The sequence below is a fragment of the Bos javanicus genome, chromosome 6 (genome assembly GCF_032452875.1).
Source record: "Bos javanicus breed banteng chromosome 6, ARS-OSU_banteng_1.0, whole genome shotgun sequence".
NCBI lineage: Eukaryota > Metazoa > Chordata > Mammalia > Artiodactyla > Bovidae > Bos > Bos javanicus.
This window is the reverse complement of record NC_083873.1, coordinates 97,144,689-97,161,021: the sequence shown is the minus strand read 5'-3', so window position 1 is coordinate 97,161,021 and position 16,333 is coordinate 97,144,689. Positions and strand designations below refer to the sequence as shown.

Here is a 16,333-nt window from a genome sequence, read left to right as displayed (position 1 = left end):
CTTGGAGATGGTGTGGGCAATGCTCTTCCCATCAAGGCAGAGTCAGTGGGTGGCTGCCCTTCAGGAGTGTTTCTCGTGACACTGTATGATGCAGGATGGCAGAGGGGAGGCATCAGGGATATGAAGAGCTCTTCAAAGGCATGAGTCTAGATCACAAGTGTGAGTGTACAGCCCCTTAAGATGACTGTCATTGCAAGAAAATGCCTCTACCTCACACCAGTCAGAATGGCCATAATCAAAAATATCTACAAATAGTAAATGCTGGAGAGGATGTGGAGAGAATGTAAATTGTTACAGGCATCATGGAGCACTGGACTGCACTGTTGGTGGGAATGTAAACTGATACAGACATCATGGAGAACAGTATGAAGACTTCTTGAACAACTAGGAATAAATCTACCATATGACCCAGAAATCCCACCACTGGGCATATGCCCTGAGAAAACCATAATTAAAACATGTACCCCAGTGTTCATAGCAGCATTTACTATAGGCAGGACACGGAAGCAACCTAGGTGTCCATAGATAGAGGAATGGAATAAGAAGCTGTGACACACACACACACACACACACACACACACACAGTGGAATATGACTCAGCCATAAAAAGGAACAAATTTGAAACAATTCTAGAGGGGCGGATGAACCTAGAGCCTGTTTTACACAGAGTGAAGTAAGTCAGAAAGAGAAAAACAAGTATCGTATATTAACACATATCTATGGAATCTAGAAAAATGGTGCTGATGAACCTATTTGCAGGGCAGGAATAGGAACTGAGACATAGAGAATGGACTCATGGACACAGCGGGGGAAGGAGACGATGGGATGAACTGAGAGAGTGGCATTGAAATATATACATTAAAAAGGGGAGGGGGCTCAGATGGTAAAGAATCTGTCTGCAGTGTAGGAGACCTGGGTTTGATCCCTGGGTCAGGAAGATCCCCTGGAGAAGGGAGTGCATTGAAATATATACATTACCATGTGTAAAATAGATAGCTAATGGGAAGTTGCTGTGTGGTGAAGGGAGCTCAGCCTGGTGCTTTGTAACAGCCTAGAGGCGGGGGTTGGGGTGGGAAGTGGGAAGGAAGTTCATGAGGGAAGGGACTTATGTATCCCTATGGCTTATTCATGTTGATGTATGGTGAAAACCAAGACAGCATTGTAAAGCAATTATCCTTCAATTAAAAATAATAAAAAAGAAAATGCCTCTATTCACTAAAAATCGCTAGTTCAGTTAAAGGTTTTCTTATTTCAGTTAGTATTTAATATAACCTTCCTTGTTCCTAAACCATAAATTACTCATATATGGCAAGTGACTCTCTATAAATATTCTTTCTGTTCCTTAAATTTCATATTTTTTCTTAAGTTCTACTCCCCAAATGAACATTACCTGCTCTTTGCCAACTTTCTGTCATGTAGTATCATGTAATAGCAAAAACACAGACCTGCCTGGCAGTTGAACAAGGTTTAATTCCTGTCTCTGCCACGAACCTGCTGTATGGTGTTGGCCAGTCTTTTTAATTCTTGATTCTTACCTTTAAAGTAATACAGAGTTGTAACGACAATCACATGAAGTGCTATGAGCAGAAAAAAAAATAACAGTTAACCTCTATTGAGTTCTTATTTTACATATCACAAAATAAGACACTGTTCTCAGTGTTTAAAATGCAAACGTGTACTTATTCCTCAGAATAATCACATGGTAAGCTGGATTCCAAATAGCTCTATGGCTTTCACCCCTGGTTTTCCTTCTGTGATTATGTTACATTATGTGGGACTTTGAAGATGTGATTACGTTGACTAATCAGTTGACCTTAGGACAGAAAGATGATCTAGGTGGGCCTGGATATTATAATTGTGTAATCCCTGAGCCTCTTTAAAGTGAAAAGTCTTCTCTGGCTGTTTGCAGAAAAAGAAGTTAGAGAGATATGAAGCATGAGAAGGACTCAAGACGATTGTTGTTTAGAGATGGAAGAGATCACGAGAAGGAATCTGGGCAACCTCTCTGAGCGGAGGGTGGGCACTCTGTTGACAACTAACAAGGAAACAAGGACTACAGACCTATAGCTGCAGGGAATTAGAGTCTCAATCTATTTGTTTTAAGAAATAATTATTTTTTTTGGTTGCACTGGGTCTTTGTTGCCGCACACTGGCTTTCTCCAGTTGCAGTGAGCAGCTGTGGTTCGTGGGCTTCTCATTTTGGTGGCTTCTCTTGCTGTGGGGCACACGGGGTTCAGTAGTTGTGGTGTGTGGGCTCAGTGGTTGCAGCTCATGGGCACCTAGTGGTCCTTGTGGGGCACGGGCTTAGTTGCCCTGTGGCATGTGTACTCTTCCCACAGCAGGGATTGAACCCGTGTCTCCTGCATTGGCAGGTGGATTCTTAACCACTGGACCACTAGGGAAGTCCAAACCTGAATATTTATAGCTAGAATACAAAAGACAAAACCAGAGATGTCAAAGAAACTTTATTTTTGATGATCTCTTTACTGCAAAAAAACTTGAATGAAAAAAGTTTGAGAAGCACTGAGCTGATATATTCAAAGTAATTTACACATTCCCTTCATATTCTATTCCCTAAATTTACAGTGAGTTTATTGTACCAGGCAGAATTCTGGAATGAGAATCAGGAAATGGGCCCAGCTATTCATCACCATCCATCCAACCACCCATCTTCTACTCATGGTGTCCAACAAGCATTTGTAGGGTGCTCCTAAGACAATGTGATTTGATGAAGTAACACAGGCTCTGCTAGTTCTGTTTCCTTGCATTTAAAACTAACTAGGTGATGCAACAAACCTCTCTCTATTACCAATGGGATGCTATGTTCTTGTATGTGCTGACCTCTGGGTTTGACAAGGTAGGGCAGTGTTTCTCCAAGTCCAGCCTGGGTACCTACCACTTGGAGCAGAATCTCCTGGATGCTTAATAAAAAAGTGGATCCTGAGGTTGCCCCAAACCCTCTGAATCCGAAACACTGGAGGTTGGAGCCCAGTACTTCTGGTTTTAAACAAGCTCTCCGAATTATTCTCATGTACACACTTCAAGTTCCAAATGTATAGCTGTGTTGTTGTTCAGTTAGCAAGTCCTGTCGGACTCTTTGCGACCCCATGGACTGGAGCTCGCCAGGCTTTCCTGTCCCTCACCACCTCCCAGTTTGTCCAAGTTCATGTTCATTGAATTTGTGATGCCATCCAACCATCTCATCTCTGTTGCCCTCTTCTCCTTCTGCCTTCAGTCTTTCCCAGCATCAGGGTCTTTTCTGGCTGCAAAATAAATATGTAAGGTAGGTTCCCGTGTCCTAAAATTATCTCCCTTATTAGAAGACAAGCCTCACAGGTTGGAAAGAAAACAGGACCATACCTGTGTGCATCAACCTCCTGGCCATGTCCATCCGTCTCCCGCCCCACCCCCACCCCAGCCAAGGTTGTGATTATGGAGCATATTTGTGCCCAGATAGCTCCCTATCTGTGCCCTGTACCTGCAAAGTCACCTTTCCCCTTCTGGGGCAGTGCCTGTCCCATGCATGATGAGGGGTTACAGGGAGAATGTGAGCGGGAGTCCCCCTCCCAGGCTTCGGGAGCCTTTTCCCTTCCCCGAGGGAGGGTGGGGCCGGCGCCGGCCGCCGAGGGAGCCCCTGCGGGCAGCGCGCGCCTGGCAGCCGTCACCCGGCGGGTCAGCCGCGGCCGGAGGCAGCCTTTCCCACCTCCCTCGGCGCGGAGAGGGGAAACCGGAGAAGTGGGTCACCCCGGCCGGCCCCGTCCGCCCACCCTCCCCGGCCTCGCCTCCTGCTCTCCGGCCGAGCCTCAGGCCTGGGCCGCGGCCGAAGCGGTGTGGCTGGAGCGGCGGCGCCCGGGGCCGGGCCTCCGGTGCCCGCGCCTCGGCGCTCTGCCCGCCAGTGCCCTTGCCCGCGCGCGGCGCCAGTCCTGCGGCGCGTTGGCCCTCCCGCCCCGCCCTCGGCGGGGCCCTTCCCGGTACTCGGGCGAGAGTGACATTCAGCGGGAAAGGCTAGCGCAGACGGCGGCGCCCGGCTCCCGGGCGGACCCGGCCGCGCGCACTCGCACCCCGCACGCCGGGCGGCGGTGGCGGCCGGGCGGCAGGCGCGCTCCCCCCGGGCCCGGCCCCGCCGCGGGCCGCCCCCAGCCCCGGGCCGCGCTGGCCGGCCGGCTGCGGGCGAGACCCGGGCGCTCGGGCCCCCGCGCAGCCGAAGGACGGATCCGGCGCCTCGGGAGAGCCCCTGCCTCATATGGCAAAGTTTCTCGCCAAGCTCCTGGGCTGCACGTTGCCGAGCAAGGGCGCCTCTCCCATGTTTGAGGTAGGTGGAGGGCGTGTCCCCGCGGTGCGGCCGTCGGCGCGGGCGGCGACCCCTGGCCAGGGCCCTGGACCGTCTCTCTTGTTGGTTTCCACCTGCAGGTCTGGGGTGGGGCGCGAGGATGGCCGGGGGTGGGGGTCGGGGGGAAACCGGAGCCCAGGGAGCCTGAAATCCAGCTCCTCTGAATCTCGGTGAAAATTTTGTTTTCCTTCCCTAGTAGGCAAACACGTTTTCTGTTAATCGAGTTTTGCGAGTTGCTCTTTCACTAAAAGGCCAGGAACGTCTGAAAATGAGCGGGTACCCTGCAGTCCCTCTCTGCTGCCTACTTTGTTTCTGGCTTTTTCCTTTTCATCTGAAAAAACCCCAACCCCAAACAAACCAGGACGTGCAATCTTTGGGTCGGAAGGTTTCCACCTTGCCGCCCTCCTCCGCTCCCCTCCCCCAGCCTCCCGCACAGCGCCAACTCCATTGAAGTTAACTCCTTTCTTCTTTCGGGAGTAAGATCCCTTGGGGATGAGAAGGGTTAAAAATGGGATTTGCCACATTAGGTGTACGAATCGCAGTGCTGAAGGCAGGTACATCTAATTGCTCCCACCTGTCTGAGGCGGCAGCGATGCTGCGGTGAGCATCATCTGCAAGCCGGCGTGTAAAAAGAGGGTGGCGGGCTTCTCCGCCTGGGGCGAAGGGTGGCACCGACTGTTTTGTAGGAAACCCATGGGGGCCACTCAGTAGGGACAGTGTCACAGCTCCCCCAACCCCACCTCTAGAACCCTGTGTGTCCATTGGCTCTGTCTACTCCACCTGCTGACTGCCTGACTGCTAGGCCTGGACCAGAGGATAGTGGCGGTGGCCAGGTTAGCCTGCACTGCTGTACGTGCCTGTGTGGTCCTAGGCCCCTGCCAGCCTCAGGCTGCCTCTGGAGTGCCTCCGCCCTCAGTCCTCAGTTTCCTGACTGGCCAGAGAGAAGCTGAATTTGGTCTCTCTTCTCAGGATGCAGGAACTCATCCTTCAATAAGCCACCTCTTCAGGATTCCGACTTTTGAGTCTCCTCCCTGACTGCCGCTGACAGCTATAGGTCTTCTTACCTTCTGAGGCCCTGTGGTCCCATCCCTTTATTTTTGGAGCTCAGACTGTTCAACCCAGAATCTCTGCTGCGTGATAAAACCGTCTTGAAGCAGGGAGATCCCGACAGTAGTTGTTGGAGAGGAGCTGAGAAAATAAGAGCAGATGGGGAGAAACCAGACTGAAATGCCTGGGTACATGGTAACCTGAAATCTAAGATATAATGAAGAGGCTGGAAAAGTCAAGTTTTCCAGGTCTGCAGCTAACATGAACTGTCTCCTTTGACATGCAGCATCTCTGCCCATTTGCTTCTCTGTAAGGGCTTTCCAGGTGGCACTAGTGGGAAAGAACCTGCCTGCCAATGCAGGAGATGTAAGAGATGTGGGTTCACTTCCTGGGTCAGGAAGATCCCCTGGAGGAGAAAATAGCAGCTCACTCCAGTATTCTTGCCTAGAGAATCCCACGGACAGAGGAGCCTGGCGGGCTATAGTCTGTGAGGTCACAAAGAATCGGATATGACTGAAGCAACTTAGCATATTAGCACGACCTAAAGGTTAGGCATCATTTGAGGGTTGTTGTGGACACCCGAGGTACTTCTTGAAAATGACTTTTCTCTTTGGCTTTCTCTTCACTTGTGTTCGGATTTTTGTTCTGAAGTTACCAGAACCCATGCCAAGCAATTTCAGTTGTACATGCTGCCTTTTAATGGTATATGTCTGCCTGTTTTATCTTCAAGCCAATAGATGCCCCACCTTAATTTCTTAAAATAATTGCCTCTCAATCATGGCTGGGAGGAGGGGGCCTCAGAAACTAGTCAGAGACCTATACATTTATTTTCAATACTTTTATTTACTTATTTTTGGCTGTGCTAGGTCTTCGTTGCTGTTCCGGCTTTTTCTCTAGCTGTGGTGAATGGGGGCCACTCTGTAGCTGTGGTGCGTGGGCTTCTCACTGTGGGCTTCTCTTGTTGCAGAGCACAGGCTCTAGGTGCGCGGGCTTCAGTAGTTGCAGCACGTGGGCTCACTAGTTGCGGGTCCTGGGCTCAAGAGCACTCAAGGGCTCAAGGATCAATAGTTGTGGCGTGTAGACTTGGTTGCTCCATGACACGTGGGATCTTCCCGGATTGGGGATCAAACCTGTGTCTCCTGCCTTGGAAGGTAGATTCTTTGCCACTGAGCCACCAGGGAAGCCCCCAGAGACCTATTTAGACAGGTTAAGAGGCTGTTTGGTCTTTGAAGAGCTCTAGGGAGAGGGAATTCCCTCAGTCCTTGGCGTCTCCTTGTGTCTTGCTCTGGGTTATTTTTAAGCACACAGAGGCGGGAGCTGCCGTGGCATCTGCTCTCTCCCTTCTACAACCGATGGATGCAGTGTTGGCTGAATCAACCCCAAACACTTCACCCAGGTGTCACTTTTAATCAGTGCTGCTGGAGCAGTTAAGTGATCATCCGTTTCCTCCCTGTGGGGGAAAATCTGTGCCCTCAGACAGATGAATAACTGAGTCAGGAATGTGTTTCAAGGATGCTTTCTTCTCAGGCAGCAACCCCTTCAACGCGCTCAGTCATAAACCAAGAGGCAGTTGTTGAGAGCTCTTGACGTCTGGGAGGGAGAGAAGTGTTGTAAGAAAGAGATTCTTAAATCTTTCTAAATATTCCTTTTCTAAAAGTGGAAGGAATGCTAGGATCTGAGAACATTTTAGGCAGCTTTTCATTTCCACCACACGCTCTCTTCCTGACTGTGGAGGGTACCTTCAGTTTCAAGGAAATCAAGAGCAGAGATGAGTGTTTACATGATGCATGGCCTTTGGTTTCATTTTGGTTTGGAGCTGACCAGGAATGTAGTTGCTTCCTGTGTGTGTGTGTATGTGTGTGTGTGTGTGTTAGTCGCTCAGTCGTGTCTGACTCTTTGAGCCCCCATAGACTGTAGCCCTCCAGGCTCCTCTGTCCATGGATTCTCCAGGCAAGAATACTAGAGTGGGTTGCCATTCCCTTCTCCAGGGGATCTTCCTGACCCAGGGATTGAACCCAGGTCTCCCACATTGCAAGTGGATTCTTTACCATCTGAGCCACAAGGGAAGCCCTAGTTGCTTCCTACACAGGCCAAATAGGTTTACGCAGAAGAGATTCTACCTGAAAGAGCACTGAGTCCCGACAGGACCTCTTGTGTGCTTGCCGTTATCTGACCAGGGAGAACAGGTGCCAGGCTGCGGAGGACACGGGAGCCAGAAGTCACTGTGGTTGAAAAACAAAGCCAGTGCGTGTCTGGCTGCATCATCTTCAGAGGCTAAGGACAGATGGTGTATGTTTGAAACAGAATGTCTTCGTGATCTTTTTGTTTCATATTTTTCTTAGTATTTAAGTTAACAAGCCAAGTCTTTGAGAAACGGCTTTAAAATTTCAAGGGAAAAATAAAGCAAAGGACCATAAGTTCACTCCAGCCACAGTGGCACAGTGAGCACTGGGCTAGGTGTTTGGAATGCGGTTTGCAGTACATGAAGGCAGAGGTCCTGCAAAAAGAGTGGGCTTCCTGAACGTTCTGATATCTAAGCACACGGGTACGTGGTTTCAGACCCAACAGGCTCTACTTCTCTGTTTCCTGTGTGCTTGGATGGCTGGATGTTGGGTCCTGGCATCAGTTTCTTCCCCTTTAAGCTCCAACATAGTAAGAACCTGTCCCTACCTCCACCCACAGTATTGCTTTGCTTTCTTTGTGCCTCAGGGCTGGTCAGTGATGAGGTCTGGCTCCAGGACAGGAAGTGGCAGGAGAATCTTGTAGACAGAGGCGGTTGCCTTTTCTCCCCCCAGAGCCCTCTATCTTCAGTCTGCAGAGCTGCATCTTTCATCCTGCCATCCTCCATCGTGTAACCTCGGGGGGTACCTTTCAGAGGCCACATCCATTGGGCAGAACACAACTGGCTCTACAGAAGAGGGCTGTCAGTTCCCCACCACGGTGCATTCTACTTATTTCCACGTTCTGTTTTCGGTCTCCCCCAGTAGTACTGCCTAACTGCAACTGTTGTTGTTCAGTCGCTGTTGTGTCCAGCTTGTTGTGACCCCATGGACTGCAACACGCCAGGCTTCCCTGTCCTTCACCGTCTCCCGGAGTTTGCTCAAACTCCTGTCTATTGAGTTGGTGATGCCATCCAACCATCTCATCCTCTGTCGCTGCCTTCTCCTCCTGCCCTCAATCTTTCCCAGCATCAGGGTCTTTCCAATGAGTTGGCTCTTGGCATCAGGTGACCAGAGTATTGGAGTTTCAGCTTTAGCATCAGTCCTTGCAGTGAATATTTAGGGTTGGTTTTCTTTAGGATTGACTGGTTGGATCTCCTTGCAGTCCAAGGGACCCTCAAGAGTATTCTCCAGTACTACAATTCTCAGCCTTCTTTATGGTCCAACTCTCACATCTGTACACAACCGTAACTATAGTTTCATTTAAATTTATGCACAACACAAAATAACTATCATTTATTGCCTACGCTGGGCCAGGCATTGTTCTAAGGGTATAATATACATGATATCAGCTGTCCTCTCAATGGCTTCTTAATTTTGGTGTTAACAACCATGTTTTACAGACAGGAAAAATTGAGTTTTAGAGAGTTTATTTGCTTAAGATCATTCTATTAATGTGTGTTAGAGTGAGGATCTCAAGATTCACCTCCCTCCCTTGACTATAGTTACTTGGTATTTAGTTTTTTGCTTTGCTTTACTTTTTGTTTTCTACATCAGTTTCATTTCTAAATATACTCTTGGAAGTAGGAAAGGCAAATCCCATTCTCTCCTATTCTTTCTCTCACTGTATTACCGTTGGGATGGCGTGAGTACCTTACTTCTGGAAATGGTCAATCCAAGGTTGATTAAACTCAGAGGAATTGTTAAAGGAAAGATTCAAGTTCCAGGTCTGTGACCCTTTACAAATAGCCTCCATTTGTGGGGTGTTTCCTGTATGTCGTCCTGTCTTATTCCCATGTAACATTAGGAGAGAATTGATGCTGTCTTCCCTGTTTCAGAAGTGAGGAAGCCAAGGCTCAGAGTCATTACACGGATTGTCCAAGGTCACTTACCCACTCCAGGTTTAACCTGGGAGGTAAATGCTGGATTCTGATTCCACATGCTTTGCCAGCCAGCTGCACTGAGTTACCCGAATCTTTTCCTGGCCTCTGATCTCTGTCTTATCCACTTGGTCTCTTGCACTGTTGCCAAAGTCATTTTCCTTAATAGCCCAACTGAGCACAGTTCTCATTTATATACCCCCAGTTTTTGGTGATTCACCTCTGCACGCAGATTCAACAGGATATGTAGTTCCCCTCAACAGTGTGTTCCTACCTAATTTTCGTATTCAGTCTTATCTTCTTCCTGTTATCTTTCCAGTGTTCTTGAGACTTTTTAGTCTCTTCCTGTTTCTTAACCATATCCTCTCACCTCCAAGGTCTTCCTCTGCCTGGAATATTCTCCCACTAACATTTTCTTATTGGTATTTCCCCTTTCTTCAAATTTTAGCTCAAATCTCATCTCTAGATCCACTTGCTGGACAACATCCAGCCCTCTTCATGGGCCCACTGAATTTGTTATTTATGTTTGTTCCTCTGTGAGACCTTGAACAAATTTCTCTTGTAACTCCTCTGCATTTCACATTTCTAGCTTCAGTGGGAGTAATAGCACTGCTGATTGCAGGGTGGTGAAGGTCAAATGAGTTAGTGCCTGGAAAAGTGTTGCGTTGACAAAAAATTTTGTTTGGGTTTTTCCATTAGATGGTATGGAAAACCCAAATGAACTTTTTGGCCAACCCAGTACTTAGACTAGTGCTCAGTACATGGTTGTTACTGAGATTCTAGTCTGTGTGTCTCTGACCTCGTGAGTCCTTTTTCCTTCCACAAGACCTAATAGAGAATTTCGCACCTAGCTTTGCATCAAATAAATGTCTGATGCTTTCAACCTTGAAGATTCATGGTTTTCTTTGCTGTTAAATTATTTGTTTATCTGAAATTCAAATTTAACCAGCATCCTGTATTTTTATTTGCTAAATCTGGCAACCTTTGCTTCCCTTCTTCCTCCTCCCCTTAAAACCCAGCTCCTAGAGTCCAGTCCCACTCAACCATGGGAAGCTTTTCCCCATCCTTCCCTCTTTAAAGCCCCTTCTGTGTCAGAGATCCTGTCCCAGGCCCACAGTATCACTGTAGGCAATTCTAGCCGGGCAGCTGCCTGTCCCCACCGCCTCACTAGTATGGCAGTGCTGGAGTGAGCGGGCTTTCCACTGCAAGTGCCAGAGCTGTGAATGAGAGTGGTGTATTCCTGGCATGCTGTATGTTCATTCTTCATGTGTTCACCAGTTCAGTCACTCATTCATTCATTTACCAAATGTTGTGAGATGCCAGCTTTGTGCTGGATGCCCTCTGGAAGCCTTGCTAAGAGACATTCAAACTGTTTTGACTGTGAGTCACTGTCAGAAATATATATTTACATAACAATCCTTAAGGCACATAGCTATTTATATCTGTAACGCTGAAGTTAAGTTTCAAGAATAATACTTCTCCTTACAGCTGGGATGTACTTGATCTTTGCAATTTGTTCTTTCCTTTCCTTTCCATTTATTGCGTTCTATTAAGCATTAAACTGGGAAGGACTCATTGAATAGATTTCATGATTTGTGACTCATAATTTGAAAATCACTGCTATGTAGGATGGCAAGATTCTATTTTTACAGAACAGTTTGTATTACTTCATTATCCCAGTACTCTACTTACACCTTATTATACTATACATTAGATTTTTGTGGCCTGTCTTGGGAAGCCATTCACCATGCATAACACTATTTTTTTTGGGGGGGTGGATATTTTCAGAGTTTCAAACAACTAACTTACCAAATGACTTTTGATGAATATCCTGCCTCTAAATTGGGTAAAAGGTTTGACATGTTACCTGATAATATTTTATGACACAGTTTTTAATCTTGAACACTGTACTCAAATTTCAATTTATTTCTCTTTTTGCATCCACTAATAACAAATGTGCTCCCCTGGTTGGATGGCCTCCCCAGGCTACATTTAATGGATCTTTCTGGCTATATATTTTAATTGACTCCATCCCTTCTCCCTTGAAGAAAGTTGTACTTTGAAGCAGTGTTTTTTCCCTTTCTAATTTGCCTGGGGAAGATCTTGATTTTATCTACTACAATGAGCTCCTTTGTCTGCTTAAATGAATCTTGCATACTCTCATCCACTTGGTCCTTCTGACCGCTGCAAGCATCTAAAGGAAGAACCATGTGGTCTGGCTGTTTTGAAAGCAAATAACTTGGACGAGTGTGGCCATTGCTTTAGTGATTGGATGTTGGTAGATGATCATAAAGGAGAAGTTTACTTTGAGAATAATAGCTCCCATTGCCACAGCTGGGCTTTCTATGAGGGCCATTTGAATTTTAAGCTAATGGATACTGAGTTTGTCTTGTAAATTCCCCATTCAGTTGGTTTGAGGGCCAATTGGATGGCTCTACCACATCTGAGCCATTGTATACACACAGGCAACTCTACTTACCTTTTGTGTTGGCTGCTTTTAAACTCCGCATGTGGTCCTAAATGCTCGCGGTTCAGTTATAGGAATATGTGGTCCCATTATGATTACATCTGTCTAATGGCTTCTTGCTGAGAAACCGTTACATGATTTTCCCCCCTTTTTTTGTATTTTGATAAGGAAACGCTAGTGTTTCACATCTGTCAAATCGCCAGTGCTGGCTGCGTGTCGTGGGGAGCATGGATGGGAGCTTAACTCTTTGATTTTTTTTCTTTTTGCTTAGGTCTTTTCAATTCGTAGTGATGTTCTTGTATATTATGAATTTCTTACTTTGTGAATCTTTGAAAAGATACAATAGATCTAATGGGATGTTTATATTAGGAAAGTTCTGCCTACTTAGATTTGCCTATTGAAGTGGCCAGTAAATAAAAACACAACTTTAATTTGAAATTTGTGATGAATAAGGACTGTGCTTCCCACTCTTTGAGAGTCTTAAATGTACTCTAGGCCTATTTCTCCAAGTATGTATAATATATTAACAGTATTCTAATGTCCCTTTCAAAGTTTACATTTTCAAGCCAAAATCATCATTCTCTCTGCTCCCCACCTGAAACCCACTTTTCCTTTCCAACACCATTATCAGCCTGAAGCTCCCCGTGTCTTCTTTTCTCCTAGAATAGCACTTTGGTGCCAACTTTGCTTACTCTCTTGTCTTCTTTCTTCATGAACACTGTCAGTGATTCTTGCAGATTTTGTCTTGGATTTGTACCATTCTTTTTATTGCATCTAGTCATCATCTACTGATCTGACAAATATTTATTGAGTATATGCTATGACCGAGGACTAGTGGGGTCTGCAGGGGATTTCCTGATAAGCTACTAAAATTGACTTGCCCCCCTGATGTCTCCCTCCTCTCCACTTTTCCTGAATATGCTGCTGGGACACCACAGTGCCTTTTCATTATCACTTTCCTACAGACGAGTCTATACGACTTTCTATTCCCAAAGGGTCAAGTCTTTAAATTCCACCTAGGTTATTTGTAAGGTATTCAGTTAAGTGTCTCACTCTGCATACCCAACTTTAGTGTTTGTCATTGATTTCCTTCAGGGATCTTCATGTGTTAGATATAAATCCTTGCCCTGCGTATTTGTTTATGCTCTTTGTCTATCCTGCAATATGATGACCTATCCTCATTCTTCCCATTCTTCCTACCTAAACACTATCTGATCTTCAGAGCCATAATAAAGACCCAGTTGTTTATGAAGGCTTACCCAAATAAAGCAAAGAGGTTAAGAGTACATGTGCTCATAAATCAAACACTTGGCTTCCAATCCTGGCTCCCTTACTTAACTGTGTGACCTTAAAAAGATTTTTTTAAATTGAAATATAGCTGATTTACAATGTTGTGGTAGTTTCAGGTGTACAGCAAGGTGATTCAGTTATATATATATATATATATATATATATATATATATATACACACACACACACACACACACAATTTTTAAGATTCTTTTCCATTGCAGGTTATTACATGATACTGAGTATCATTTCTAATGCTGTACCATTGGTCCTTGGTGGCTGCCTATTTTATATACAGTAGTCTGTATTTTGGGCTTTCCCCAGTGGCTCAGCAGTAAAGAGTCTGCCTGCAATGCAAGAGATGTGCAGGAGACGCGGGTTCAATCCCTGGGGTCAGGAAGATCCCCTGGAGTAGGAAATGGCAACCCACTACAATATTCTTGCCTGGGAAATCCCATGGCTAGAGGAGCCTGGCAGGCTACAGTTCATGGGGTCCCAAAGAGTTGGACATGACTTTGAGACTAAAGAACAACAGCAACAGTCTAATATTTTAATCCCAAACTCCTAATATATCCCTCTACTCCTTTCCCCTTTGGTAACCATACGTTTGTTTTCTATATCTGTGAATCTATTTCGATTTTGTAAATTAATTCATTTGTATCATTATTTTAGGTTCCACATATATGCAGTATCTTATGATATTTGTCTTTGTCTGACCTACTTCACTTAGTATGATTATCTCTAGGTCCAGCTATTTTGTTGTAAGTGACATTTTCATTCTTTTTTATGACTGAGTAATATTGTGTATATGACCTTAATTAAGTAAATTACTTCCTTGTATCTCACATTTATTTCCTGTAAAATTAAAATAATAATAGTGGCTATCTTATTGCACTATTATGAGAATTAAATAAGTCAAATAAAATACTTAGCATAGTATCTGGTAATCAGATCAGATTGGATCAGTCACTCAGTCGTGTCCAACTCTTTGCGACCCCATGAATCGCAGCACACCAGGCCTCCCTGTCCATCACCAACTCCCGGAGTTCACTCAGACTTACGTGCATTGAGTCAGTGATGCCATCCAGCCATCTCATGCCCTGTCGTCCCCTTCTCCTTCTGCCCCCAATCCCTCCCAGCATCAGAGTCTTTTCCAATGAGTCAACTCTTCGCGTGAGGTGGCCAAAGTACTGGAGTTTCAGCTTCAGCATCATTCCTTCCAAAGAAATCCCAGGGCTGATCTCCTTCAGAATGGACTGGTTGGATCTCCTTGCAGTCCAAGGGACTCTCAAGAGTCTTCTCCAACACCACAGTTCAAAAGCATCAATTCTTCGGCGCTCAGCCTTCTTCACAGTCCAACTCTCACATCCATACATGACCATAGGAAAAACCTATAACATGTATTTTCACCTTGATCTCCATACCCTGAGTATTCCCTCTTCTTTGACTAATCTTACAAATAATATCTTATTGTTGTTGCTGTTGTTCAGTTGCTAAGTTGTGTCTGAGTTTTTGTAACCCCATGGACTGCAGTATGCCAGGCTTCCCTGTCCTTCACTATCTCCCAGAGTTTTCTCAAACTCATGTCCATGGAGTTGGTGATGTCATTCAACTGTCTCATCCTCTCTTGTCCCCTTCTCCTTCTACCTTCAATCTTTCCCAGCATCAGGGTCTTTTCCAATGAGTCGGCTCTTCACATCAGGTGGCCAGAGTATTGGAGTTTCAGCTACCAGTAGCATCAGTTCTACTAATGAATGTTCAGTGTTGATTTCTTTTAGGATGGACTGGTTGGATCTCCTTGCCATCCAAGGGACTCTCAAGAGTCTTCTGCAGCACCACAATTCAAAAGCATCGGTTCTTCGGCATCAGTCTTCTTTATAGTCCAACTCTTACATCTATTCATGACTACTGGAAAAACCATAGCTTTGACTAGACAGACCTTTGTTGGCAAAGTGATGTCTTTGCCTTTTAATATGCTGTCTAGGTTTGTCATTGCTTTCCTTCCAAGGAGCAATTGTCTTTTAATTTCATGGCTGCAGGCATTGTCAGCAGTGATTTTGGAACCCCAAAAAAGAAAATCTGTCACTACTTCCACTTTTCCCCTTCTATTTGCCATGAAGTGATGGGGAAAGGATGCCATGATCTTAGTTTTCTGAATGTTGAGTTTAAGCCAGCTTTTTCACTCTCCTTTTTCATGTTCATCAAGAGGCTCTTTAGTTCTTCACTTTCTGCCATAAGGGTGGTGTCATCTGCATATCTTAAGTTATTGATATTTCTCCTGGCAATCTTGATGCATATAAGTTAAATAAGCAGGGTGACAATATACAGCCTTGATGTACTCCTTTCCCAATTTTGAACCAGTCAATTGTTCCATGTGTAGTTCTGACTGTTGCCTCTTGTCCTTCATACAGGTTTCTCAGGAGGCAGGTAAGGTGGTCTGATATTCCCATCTCTGTAAAATTTTTCCACAGTTTGTTGTGATTCACATAGTTAAAGGATTCAGTGTAGTCAATGAAGCAGAAGTGGGTGTTTTCCTGGAATTCTCTTATGTTCTCTATAATCCAATGGATGTTAGCAATTTGATCTCTGGTTCCTCTGCCTTTTCTAAATCCAGATTGTACAACTGAAATTTTCCAGTTCACAAACTGTTGAAGCCTAGCTTGAAGGATTTTGAGCAAGGCCTTACTAGCATGAGAAATGAATACACTTGCATGGTAGTTTGAACATTCTTTGGCACTGCCATTCTTTGGGATTGGAATGAAAACTGATCTTTTCTAGTCCTGTGAGCACTGCTAAGTTTTCCAAATTTTCTGGCATATTGAGTCCAGCACTTTAACAGCCTCATCTTTTAGGATTTTAAATAGCTCAGCTGGTATACTTGTATGAATTCTCCATAGTGCTGAGTGCAACATAGGTGCTCAATCAGTGCTGTTCAATTTTGAAAACATTATGCTGCTTTATCAAAATCTGGGTACCAGTTTATTTCTGGATACATTTAATTGTAGTTAATGGAAATGTGACAGCCATTGTCCTTTAGTGACTTGTCCTCAATCTATGGGATGTGTGTTAATTCTAACTTAGGCTGCTGTTGTACAAATGGTGATAATATACTTTTATATACAACTGTGACAGAAGCAATTCTTGAAAAATGTACCAATTA

The 16,333-nt window shown here is 45.3% G+C and overlaps 1 protein-coding gene across 1 annotated transcript in view; it reads left to right on the top strand.

Moving 5' to 3' along the window:
- The first annotated feature begins 4,143 nt into the window (after positions 1–4,143).
- Positions 4,144–16,333, top strand: part of RASGEF1B (RasGEF domain family member 1B) — a 651,632-nt gene continuing 639,442 nt past the window's right edge. The window contains exon 1 of the mRNA XM_061420595.1: positions 4,144–4,312. Within this exon, the coding sequence (XP_061276579.1) occupies positions 4,244–4,312 (69 nt within the window). The 5' untranslated portion in view covers positions 4,144–4,243. The remainder of the gene's footprint in view (positions 4,313–16,333) is intronic.